Genomic DNA, 12,616 nt, shown 5'->3' with positions numbered 1-12,616 from the left:
ATGTTGAAATTTTTCACTACTTCTTGCCTAGATTTTGCTCCTGCATAACAGTAGAATTCTTTTTAGTCGATGAGATGATTCCTTTATTAAACATGCTATAGTTTTAGCTCGGAGAATAGAGCTCTGAAAACTAACATCCAGTTAATAAAATATGCATTGCTCGGGATAGAAGAAGATTCTACACTCATTGTTTAAGCTGCGTAAGATTTTTGCATGTAATTCAATTAGTCATTGAATGAATTAAGAATAAATGGAACTATGACTAGTAAAATGAAATATCACACTACACGTTATTGTGAATGCCGTATTACATGGATCCATCGTCAAAAGCCATATCTCACGTTTTTCGCAACCCCTACAGTACTTTTTAATTTTTCTTTATTTTTTTTAAAAAAAAAAGAGATTGCAGCACCTGAGTTTCGCGTATGGTCACCCACTACACTACTCGGTCAGGCTCTCACAAGCTTAACTACAGTTGATCGGACGGGAAACGGTGCTTTCTTGTGGATATGGCCGCAACCGAAAGGGTGTGAATATCCAAATAATATATCGACCTTAATAAATAGTTTGGGCTATTGTTAAGAGCATGTTTTTCTTTTCGATTGGCGTACCTGTAGGTAGAATGGATAGCTCACTTTGATTGTTTCACCGGGAAACAGATATGGCCTGTCTTAACACATTTATTACAATCATTTAGTCTGTGCTACTATCAATATCGGATTAAAAAAACTACCAACAATTAAAGGGCATATGTTATGATATAAAAAATATAGATATCTTAGGATGTTCCTATTTTATGCTTAGGGAAACACGTGTTTGGATTATTTGATCAAAAAGAAATTATGATAGTTATTACTATTCAAATGATAAAAATTAATAGAAATATTTGTCTACATAAGTATATCACAATAGCTAAGATAAAAAAAAAAAAAAAAAAAAAAAAAAAAAACATAGTAAGGTACTTATTGTGATGTACGAGTAACTCTTACTTTCATAGTCTATAAATCTAAACCGACAAGTGCGTTATTGGTGAAGACAGATAATATATTAAACAGTTATAACTAATTGTAAAACATACAGTAATAAAATCTATGGATTTAATGTTATTACAGGTTGAGGAACAAAATTATAGGAAAATTTGATGTAATAATTGTATGCCTCGTTTACAGTTCTTCAATATTGTAGATAATAATTGATTTTTTGTCACTAGGATATGATTCAATAGTGGCTCCTGAAGAAAAATACCCCTGTTCACAATATAATAAAATAGACATAATTAAAACTCTAAAAGTTTCTATACTATGTTTTTCTCCTAGACTTTAAACTAGTAAAATAACTGTATATTGTAATTGATTTGCTCGATTTACAAAAATCGTTGGTTAGAAACTATTGACTTTAGACTCTGTTCTACAAACGTAATATACGAAGAAAAATTAATACATTATTTAAAATAAAGAAATGTTTACGATCACTTCTTTATTCAATGATATGCTTTCAAGCAAAGGATTCTTTTTTATGCAATCAACTAACTGTTTAAAGATAAACAGTTGTTTACTTCTGCATTGAAGTGATATTTGCGTTCTAAGAGAAAATCCGTTTTCCTTTGATCTAGGGGCGATATCCTTTGATCTGAAGGCTTGCCTTATCTTTAATAGCATCTTTTTTAGATTTTCTGTTATAATTAAAACTGCTAATTTACCTTTTTTTTCTTGAATTATTTTTTGACTTGATTTCGTTTGTAAAAATTTGTCTTTTTGTTCTTATTGATATGTCGACAATGTTAACATTAACCATTTCTTGGAGCAGTATAATAATTAGCTATAAATTTCCTATAACAATAATAATGTATCCGTATTGATATTGAGTATATTTCTATTTTTTAGAATTTTGTTAGGGACTCGAGCATTTAGCGGTTACTGTCAATGATCAGTGAAATCAAGTATATATACCATCGTAAATTTCTTATGACTACTTTTCTATGACCATTCAAGCCTTTATTATCGTATCAAAAATACAAAATAATTAGGATATTAGCTTATTTGGTATTGCATTTGTTTTACACAAGAAAGATTTTAGGTTCGAGAAATGAGTTTAGTATGCTAAAAATATTAATTAGCTATTATATTAACCTCTTTATAGGTGAGGAGATATTCTCTATTATATTATAAATATCCGTGAAGCAATAATTATATATGACAGACAAGAAGAAAGAACAAAGTAAAAAATAAAAATCAAATTCCTATGTTGTTAATTTTTGGCTAACTAACAAAGTAAAACTTGATAGCCCTTTTTAATTATGAAAACTAGCATCAAAGAAAAATGAATGAATACATATTAGAGCTTCGATTCTTATTCTGTGCTCAGGATATATCTTTTAATATTGATACAGAATTTTTTTTCACAGATAGTCAGTATTAATATTCTATGGTAAAAAATTCACATTTGCCCATGAAAGAATTAATTATGAGAGCAACAAAAAATAAATAATATTATTCTAGATTTACCGAACGATTGAACATCTTCTCTTTATAGGTACATATAGTTAAAAAAATGTACAAGTGATGTTGTCATGAAACTAAATTACTGAGTACGAATGAACTTTGTATTCTTTTTTTTCCATTAAAATAACAGATGTGTCTGTTTAGTAGTAAATCGAAATATCAATGAAAGTTGAAGGAATTTATGGGGGAAAGTGTCTGCAACTTAAAGAGCACAAACTTTAACAAAAATTGAATAGCAGAATATCCTTACCCCGCATTGTTTCCTTAAAAATGGATTATACTGCCTCCAGATCTAATGATTAACATATACTTTCTATTGTAACGTATTTTACTTTTTTGATGGTGGGGCAAAATTCTATCGAGGTCACGGTTGCTTATTGCGGAAAAACTTCACGAATGAAATGCCTTTTTTAACGGAAAAACTAAGAACTAGCAAAACCGGAAAAACCCGACGGAACGGAAAAAAGGAAATATTTTTATATTGTACTTAAAAAGCTGTAGGAAGTGATCAAATTTGAATACAAAGTGGAAAAACTTGGAAAGCACAATGGTATTGGCCCTTTGGATCTTTAAGGGGGACAGAAAGTTTTTCCGGGATTTAACATTAAGGGCGTACAATGAGTTGCGCTATTATTGACAGAGAAATTAAGGGGGGCAAGCCATACAAAGGGCCCAATTCATTGCCCCACCTTATTACATGATGGAAAATATAAGAAAAGTAATCCCGTTGAACAATGGTCAAAGGACCATTTATCTACATAATTTTCAGTGATACTAGTTGTAGATGTTCTACTTCAAATTAAGGGATGAGGACAAATAGCGTAGAATATAATGTTGCCAATTGGGATCCCTGTCTTACCTTCATGACGTATAATTAAAAAATTCCAGGAGGTCAAAAAAGTAACAAGGAAAAAAATCCCTTTAAACTAGATATAGCTACTACACTGATATACTGAAGGAGATACTACTGACTAAGCGTGGTACAACATGCGTACTGAATAATACGAGGGCTTCTGCGACTGCCTAAATGTGTATTTCTAGTAAAACAAAAGGAGTATTCCAACCATTTCATGTGGGGGACAGGTGCAAAAAAAATTAAGTTGTAAATAATATGGGGGGCATCCTTTGGTTGCACAAAGGGATAGGAAATACTGCTGAAGTTTTCTCTGCTTCTCACTTTGGATCCCCACATAGATAAATATTTCGTACTTTTGTTATCACACAACCTCTCAAGAAAATAAATAACTGTTGACGTGTGCTCCCTCCATTCATTAGTACTTTTTTCGGAAAAACAAGTCCATTATTATAATTCAGAAGGAAAAAATATTCTACACTCAAAGGAGGGAAAAAGAAAGGGTCTGCTCGGAACCGTAAATTTGTGCAATGATAAATATACAATTGGCGTTCTTGTTTGTTGTTTTGTCTTACAATCCTGGTCTACAACCTCTACCATATATCTCAATTGCTTTGTTTTAGTTAATTAACTAAAACATGCGCTCTTCATCCCTTCCCTCCCTTCTTCTACTACTTCCCCTTGATACAACTTCTATATGTGCCCCTCCTCTCCACCCTTCTCTTTTTCCATAGTAAATACATTTATTCCCTCTCTTACACTCCCTGTTTATTTATCGAATTTCCCTCATCCGTGTCGAAAAGTTAGCTCAATTCTAGAAATAACCTGGGGTAAAACGAGTCTTGAATAGAAAATATCAAAAAAGGAGGGGCAATTCTATTTATGAATAATTTACTGTTTTTCCGTTTATTAAATAAATTATTTTTAGGATGCTAGTAGATTGAAAGGAAAAAAAAAGGTATAAAAGGGAACAATTATTTCAAATTAATTTCAAAACTTTCTTGTATCTCTCTATTTATTTTAATTATTTTTTTTTATCAAAGTTAATAAAAACAATAGATCAAGGACAATTAGCATATATTTGTTTCTATCTAAACTCACATAATCGAAAACTACATATAATTTAAAAAAATGGTTCATCTAGGTCCAAAGAAGCCACCTGCCAGAAAGGGTTCCATGGTTGACATGCCTCAACAATTCATGGATCAAATCAAGCTGTTCGAAGAAATGTACACTGTTGATGCTGACACTCTAAGAAAGATTGTTAAGCACTTTATCACTGAATTGGACAAGGGTTTGTCCAAAGAAGGTGGTAACATTCCTATGATTCCAGGTTGGGTCATGGAATTCCCAACTGGTAAGGAGTCTGGTGACTATCTAGCCATTGACATGGGTGGTACTAACTTGAGAGTTGTTTTGGTCAAGTTGGGTGGTGACCGTACTTTTGACATTACTCAATCCAAGTATAAACTTCCAGCCTCTATGAGAACAACTCAAAACCACGAAGAATTGTGGAGTTTCATCGCTGACTCTTTGCAAGCTTTCTTGGAAGAACAATTCCCAGAAGGTGTCAAGGAAAAGTTGCCTCTAGGTTTCACTTTCTCCTACCCAGCTTCTCAAGACAGAATCAACATGGGTGTTCTACAAAGATGGACCAAGGGTTTCGACATTCCAGGTGTTGAAGGTCATGATGTTGTTCCATTCTTGAAGGCTCAATTGGATAAGAGAAACTTGCCAATTGAAATTGTTGCTTTGATTAACGACACCACTGGTACTTTGGTTGCCTCTGCTTACACCGACTCTGAGACCAAGATGGGTGTTATTTTCGGTACCGGTGTCAACGGTGCCTACTTCGATGTCGTCAACAAGATTCCAAAGCTAGAAGGTAAGCTTGCTGATGACATTCCAGGTGATTCTTTGATGGCTATCAACTGTGAATACGGTTCCTTCGATAATGAGCATGTTATCATGCCAAGAAACAAGTACGATCTAATCATCGACAAGGAGTCTCCAAGACCAGGTCAACAGACTTTTGAAAAGATGTCTTCTGGTTACTACTTGGGTGAGATGCTGCGTCTAGCTATGATTGATATGTATGAGCATGGTTTGATCTTGAAGGGTCAAGATGTTTCAAAGTTGAAGCAAGCATACATCATGGACACTTCTTACCCATCTAAGATCGAAGATGATCCATTTGAGAACTTGGAAGACACTGATGACTTGTTGCAAAAGGATCTAGGTATCCAAACCACTGTTCAAGAACGTAAGTTGATCAGACGTGTTTGTGAATTGATTGGTACCAGATCTGCCAGAATTTCTGTCTGTGGTATTGCTGCTATCTGTCAAAAGAGAGGTTACGAATCTGGTCACATTGCTGCAGATGGTTCTGTCTACAACATGTACCCAGGTTTCAAGGAAAGAGCTGCTCAAGGTCTAATGGATATCTATGGCTGGAAGGGTATGAAGCCAGAAGATTGTCCTATCTCTATTTGCCAAGCTGAGGATGGTTCTGGTGTCGGTGCTGCTATCATCGCCGCCCTTTCTGAAAAGAGAATTGCTGAAGGTAAGTCTCTTGGTTTGCTTGGTGCTTAATGACACTGTAATGATATAGAAAATTGCATATGATTTCTTATGCAAAATTCCATCTCGATGACATTACGATTTAAATTTTTTTATTCCATTGAAACGATATTATATCAAGATAAATATATTATATATTATATTAGTGTAATTTTATATTTACATGACTTGTAAAAAGATTTTTATTTTAAAATTGATTTTTTAAGTAGATTTCCTCATATAGAAGAAGTAAGAAAGGAAATTGAAGAGGCGCTAATATAACAATTCGTCATTAAAGGTTAGTCCATATCTTTACACAAAGATTGTATTCATTGCAAATATAATACATATTGAACTATTAAACTATACTTTCTATGTTAATTGAATAATCAAGAGTTTTATCAACAATATCTAAGGCTTCTACTGGGGTTTCAGCGGTTGCTTCCTCTTCGAATATAATATAACCACGACTAATTTTCCAGTCTCTTTCTTTAGCAAAAGACTCTGTTTCCTTTTCATTATTGAAGAAAAGCAAAGCTTTTATGCTAGACAATGGTAACTTATCATAAGCAAGCTCGGTGTTTCTAGCAATTTCTTCTCTTACTGCTTTCATAAGAGTTTTAGTAAATACATCAAATTCAGGAACTTTTGAACCCGCTTCTAATAAGTCCCATGCCTTTTGGTATGAGCCCTCCATTAGCCACCTATCGACTTTAATTGGGTATGAAAGTAACTGATCTTCTTCAATATTCTGGATATGCTTGTCAAAGAATTCTAATTCGCTATGGAATTTCGTTACGTCACCATCTGACAGCAAAGTCAGTAGATATAAACTAACAATTTTTGACCTCTCTTCAGAGTTATTTAGAACATTTGAAGAAGAGAAGTAAAACATCCTCAATTGGGTAAAGAAACTGTAAAAGGATTCAAAATCTAGTACGTGGATACTGACCAAGGCTCCAAGCTCTAGTATTTTCCTTGTCAGCGTTAAGTCCTTTATATATTCTGGGCTATCTTTATTTAAATCAGGAATTAAAATACCATTTTTAATAAGCTCGATCTTTATGGCAGGCAGGAGTTTCTTGCATACTTCATAATCCTTGGATGTGTATGATTGATACAATTTAGCTGATAATTCTGAAAGGTTGGGTGCCATTTTCGTAGTATTTCCCTTAGTTACGTTATGACTTGTATTCTAGTAATGAAATAGTATTCTTTAGTTAACAGCTATTTCAAAAACTATCAAAGGGGTCTTAATTGGTGTCTGGATATTGATGTAATTCTTCACTATTTAATCAAATTGGTGGCAAACAGTTATCTCACATTCCCTTTTTTCACCCTTCGGCTATCATCTGCCAAGTTTCGTGCTCAGTTATATATTTAATAAATATATATAAAATAATCATATAATTACTGGTTATACAATATTTAGTGGATAGTTCACATTAACGCAAGTTAATTATATTTGGTTATTGTATGCTAATATTATATGTGTAACTATTAATAGCACCCGACGGAATAAATAGTTTCATTTTGATATACCTATGGGAAATTGAATACAGGCAAAATGAAATTGCGTACATTTTATGAGCCTTATCATCATTTTATTTAGTTATCTGAAAATTGCACAGAAATTCTGACCTTCTCTGGGCTACCTCTGGAAAGTTTTCTAATTTTCTTTTGGAGTGTGATAATTCTCGAACGTACTGAGGCACTAGTCTTTAAGTCATCTTTGCTTATCCTTACTATAACTTCAAATTCTCTGTGTGCTCCAGTTTGGAGAGATAAGTTATCCATTTGGTTTTCAAGTGCTTCGTCAATTGTTCTACTGTTGCTTCTCTTTGGTGTGTTGTGGTCACCAGTCTGGTTTGTTTGCACTCTCTTCTTCGTGACAACGAAATCAAAAACGTTGTCACGAATGTTACCACCTGGGTGAACACCACATATAACATACATAATAGTACCGATATATTTTGTCCACCAAACTATCCTTTTGGCTTCAACTCTGCTGTGATCATTATACAATACGTCTTCTAAAGAACGCATATATTTCTCTTCAGGCTCAGGAATATTTCCACCCCATCTATTACATAGAGCAATCCCTATCAGTGCTCGTATTTTGTGTGATAGACCATGACAACCTGATATAATACCTCTTGTGGCAACATGTAGGGCTGCTGTTGGTTGAAGTTCTTTGGGATATGACGCATGTATGAAGGCCAAGTTGCAGAGAGCGGGGGCTACACGCTTATATACCACCTCTGGAATTTGATCTTCTGGTAGGGCTGTTTTCAAAAGTTGTAAATATTTATCTGCTAAAAGAGGTGCGTATGGCCTTGTTGATATAACAAGAGGATCCTGTGCCCTTATATCCCTTGGTAGAATTGAATACAACGTACCTTCTCTCACACCACCTTCACTGAAGTAGATGGTTGTAATTCTTGGCAGGACCTCGAAAGCTGCACTCATTAAAAGGGCAACGGCTGGTAATTGAGATCTTCTCTTTTCGGAAACCTTAAATACCCTATTATTACCTGGTAAGCGTTTCTTCAGGAAAAGATAATCAGTTAAGGAATCAAAGTCGTCTGAAGAACAAGAGTAACCGTTAATAATTGTTTGTACTGGGTAATCCGGATCCTGTGAGATAAGCAAATGGCCCATACCTCTTAGTCCACCACCTCTTGCCATTAAGGTGAACCCGCCATTTTTCTTTGCTTCCTGGATCATATCGTTAGGAATACCTATCTCGTCTACAGCTTTTCTGAAGGCCTCTCTGATTTCCACGAATAGAGCTTTCCTGTCTTCTGTCTTGCTTCTTCTTGTCAAGGCACTAGAACCGTATGGCAAAGCTACTGAGGTTGGGGACAGAGTTATCTCACCGTCTACAGCTTTCAACCATGACAAGTTGACAGTACCACCTCCTAGGTCAAGGTACAGTCCACTCACAGTGTAGAAAGAGGAGACCACACCGTATGCATCAATTCTTTCTTCTTCTGGTCTTGAGAGCAGTTCAACATCCCAACCAGTGCTAGACTCAATGGCATGGATGAACTCATCACAGTTAATAGCGAGTCTCGTTGCCTCTGTAGCGATCACTCGGACACCTGACTCTGCGACACCGAAGTCCTCACATATCATCTGAAACCGCTTCATAGCAGATACAATTTCCTCTATAATGTCCTCTGGAATGGGGATCTGCTCTCCGGTCTCGCTATCGTATTGTATTTCATACAGCGATATGCCGAGTCTATCCTTGAAGACACAAGGCATAATCCTGGCATGGTGCTGTGCCTTTGACGATATACTAAATCTAATACCATTGGAGCCGATATCTACCACTGCACACAGATTCCTGGACACAACTTCAGCCTCGGTATCACTATCCGACAATACCGACATCTCTTACTTCTTTTCGTTTCCTCTCTATTATTTCTATACCTTTTATCTGTGGTATTTTCCCAATATTTTCAGCAATAAATACTAACTTCAATGATGTGGAGTATCTACTACAATTAGTATTACAATGCAATATAATATATACTACTCTACACTACAATACACATTGACTCTCGAATGTCTAGACACAGTCGTTTTTTTAGCTCCTTTCAGAGAGAAATGTCACACATTTTTACAAAGAGACAAGCCGACAGACATTTACATAGTGAAGCATAGGACACATAACATACCAAAGCAGTAGCCATATCATACATAACATATCAAAAGCATTATCATATAATACATAACATAGCGTAGGTATACATACGTACATGCACACACTTATCTTGCGTGAAATATCTTCTCGAATATTATGCATTGGTTGTAATCACATGCTTTTGTACCGTAGACTTGATGTGGTCAATAGTAGTGAGTTACTGGAATTGGTGGGGGGTATAACCCGGATAGAACATATATACGGAGACTGGCCTCTCTCTCTCTGCTCCGTGCGTCGATATACACATGTGCAGTTCCCGTATATCCGGATAATGTTCGTATATCACTATATCAATTCGTATACAACTACAATATTCTCCCAAATTTTTTTTTTTTTTTTTCAAAGGGCGTGGTGAGAAAAAGGCATTGCGTGGTAAGAAAGGGAGAGAGAGAGAGAGAGAGAGAGAGAGAGAGAGAGAGAGAGAGAGAGAGGGTGTAGGAGAGTGTAGTTTGGGCATTGGGAATTGGCTTAGTGTAAGGTAGAGAGTGAGAGAGAGACATAGCAAGAGATAGAGATAGAGACTGACGAGACAGGCGAGAGGTTGTGCAAAAAGACACCAAATATAAAATCTTAAGTACTGTTCTTAATAGATTCATCAATTGAGATTAAGTGTAAACAATAAGTCTACCTTGAAAGAGAATTAGAATTCGTGTTTCATTCTGTGGATATTTTTTTGTTTATCTATTTGCAAAAAGGAAGATTATTTGCTTTGATCTCACCCTTATTGAGAACTTAGGTACAATTGCTAAAAATAGCAAATAATAATAGTAATAATAAAAGAGGAAAGAAACTAAAGATGGTTGTTTTGGCAGCTTCTATTACTACTAGACAAGGTAAGCCCTTGTTGTCGCGTCAATTCAGGGAATTGACCAAGGAGAGAACCATGGAGTTGTTATCTAACTTCCAAGGGCTGGTCTCTAATATCTCCTCTGATCACACGTTCTTGGAGGACGAGCACGTCAGGTACGTCTACAGACCCTTTGATAACTACTACATCATCTTGATCACCAACCGTCAATCGAACATTATCCAGGACTTGTCAACGTTGAACTTGTTCTCTTCCACCGTCAACTCATACCTGACCAGTTACGATGAGTTGGAGATATTCGAAAACAGTTTCGAGATCTTGAGTTCCTTCGACGAGATTGTCACTATGGGGTACAAGGAGAATTTGAGTATCTCTCAAGTAGAGACATACTTGGCCATGGAGTCCCACGAGGAAAGAATCCAGGAGATCATTGAACGTAACAAGGAGATTGAAGCTAATGAAGAGAGAAAGCGTCGTGCTAAGGAGATTTCCAGAAGAGAACAGGAGAGAAAAATGGGTATCTATGGCTCAGATTTCGATACCGCAAACTTGGTTGCTAATGGCCAAAATAGATTCATGGCCAGCAACGATCCTAACGTTACTAATGCATTGAACAGTTATTACAGTCATGCCTCCCCTGCTGCCCAACAATCTTACAGCAAACAACAACAACAAGGTACTATTCAGGATTTGGAACACGACGCTCCTTCTGGAGGCTCTCTATCTGCAGCACGTGGTGGTAGAGGTATGAAATTGGGCGGTCAAGCTTCTCACACACAACAACGTAAATTGATGACACCATCAAGACCATCACGTAGTACAGCTGGTGAACCTGAAGAAACAAAGCCTCATAACAATGGTATTTTAATTACTTTCAAGGAAACCATAAATGCTGAGATCACTAGAGATGGTGTCGTTTCTTCTTCTGAGTTGAAGGGTGTCATGGAGCTACGTATTAATAACCCAGAACTAGCACAAGCTCAAATAAAGCTAGCAGACTCTGTTGCTGTTAAGGATCACTCCTATCAGTTCAAGACGCATCCTAACATTGATAAAAACGCTTTCACAAGCTCTAAAGTTATCGGTTTAAGAGACAGTAAGAAGTCATTCCCATCTAACGACAATAGTATAGGGGTACTAAGATGGCGTAAAGTTGGTGCTCCAGATGACAAAGCATTGATTCCGCTAGATGTTTCTACATGGGTTTCTCCATCTAGTGATAATGACGGTATGTTCGAAGTTACCATTGAGTATGAAAGTAAAAAAGATATGGAGGATATACTATTCAAAATCCCAGTTTACACTGAGAACGTAAGCATAAATGAGGATATGAACGATAGCAATGCTGAAATAATCGGTATTGATGATGAGGAAGGTATAACTATTAAGGTTGGTAGCTGTGCGGCCGGAAACTCTGGAGTTGTTAGTTTGTTGGTTGAAGCAGAGTTTGAAGATGCACTATTCCCACTGGCTGTGGGATTCACTCATAACGCTCCTGGTGCTGATAGCATGGTAGGTGTTGACATTGACACCATTGTCAGTACAGAAACTGATGAAGAGCTTCCATTTGATAAGCTTTCTGTTGTTAAACCAGAGCAATACGTGGTAGTCTAGAAAATATGTAAAGACAATAAAAATAAAAATAAAAAGGTAATAACATATAGATAGCGACGTATATGGCCAGAAATATAATTGATGTTTACAGGAGTTCACACGGTGCGTGATAAGAGGCGCTCATTGAATTAAACTCTGTAGTTATATATTAGACTTTTAAAATAATAAAGAGAGTAAAAATTTTTTTTTTTACATAACAAAGTGTATTGAATATACCTGTAGGAATTGAAGAAATAGGGAAAACAAACAAACATCTATCGAGCAGCAATGTCATTCAATGCATTGTTAACACACATGGTGATCAAGTACGACTCTTAATGCCTCATTAATATAGGTCAGTGATCCAAAGATCATATTCTACAATCCGGGTAACCTATTATTAGAAGCAGGGTAAGACAGACCAAAGAATTGGAAAGCCATGAAGCCCGTCCCCCAGTTGAAGCGTTTTGCCACTTCAGCTGTACAATGCAAGAGCTATGGAATGAGTTGTTCAGGTTTGAAGGGGTTTTCATATACTTTAAAGCTGGCAATACTATATTTAAAATTTCGGTATTTGCACCAATTGGTCG

General features: G+C 35.9%; 4 protein-coding genes across 4 annotated transcripts; 2 read left to right on the top strand and 2 right to left on the bottom strand.

Annotated features, from left to right (window-relative positions):
* Positions 1-4,485: 4,485 nt before the first annotated feature.
* RNJ42_02256 (hexokinase) lies at positions 4,486-5,946 on the top strand (the record flags this gene model as incomplete). Its single annotated transcript, XM_071052421.1, has 1 exon — positions 4,486-5,946. The coding sequence occupies one exon, from the start codon at positions 4,486-4,488 to the stop codon at positions 5,944-5,946; it is 1,461 nt and encodes a 486-aa protein (XP_070907042.1).
* Positions 5,947-6,271: 325 nt separating this feature from the next.
* On the bottom strand, positions 6,272-7,069 carry RPN12 (proteasome regulatory particle lid subunit RPN12; the record flags this gene model as incomplete). The annotated part of the gene is made up of 1 exon (XM_071052420.1): positions 6,272-7,069. The coding sequence occupies one exon, from the start codon at positions 7,067-7,069 to the stop codon at positions 6,272-6,274; it is 798 nt and encodes a 265-aa protein (XP_070907041.1).
* Positions 7,070-7,521: 452 nt separating this feature from the next.
* Positions 7,522-9,312, bottom strand: RTG2 (Rtg2p; the record flags this gene model as incomplete). Its single annotated transcript, XM_071052419.1, has 1 exon — positions 7,522-9,312. One exon carries the CDS (start codon positions 9,310-9,312, stop codon positions 7,522-7,524), a length of 1,791 nt encoding a protein of 596 aa, XP_070907040.1.
* A 1,109-nt stretch (positions 9,313-10,421) lies between these two features.
* Positions 10,422-12,047, top strand: RET2 (coatomer subunit delta; the record flags this gene model as incomplete). Its single annotated transcript, XM_071052418.1, has 1 exon — positions 10,422-12,047. The coding sequence occupies one exon, from the start codon at positions 10,422-10,424 to the stop codon at positions 12,045-12,047; it is 1,626 nt and encodes a 541-aa protein (XP_070907039.1).
* Between the last annotated feature and the right edge of the window lie 569 nt (positions 12,048-12,616).

The sequence above is a fragment of the Nakaseomyces bracarensis genome, assembly GCF_045282275.1.
Source record: "Nakaseomyces bracarensis strain CBM3 chromosome Unknown Scaff8_0, whole genome shotgun sequence".
Classification (NCBI taxonomy): domain Eukaryota; kingdom Fungi; phylum Ascomycota; class Saccharomycetes; order Saccharomycetales; family Saccharomycetaceae; genus Nakaseomyces; species Nakaseomyces bracarensis.
The sequence above is the reverse complement of the archived record's forward strand: the minus strand, read 5'-3'. Positions and strand labels throughout refer to the sequence as shown.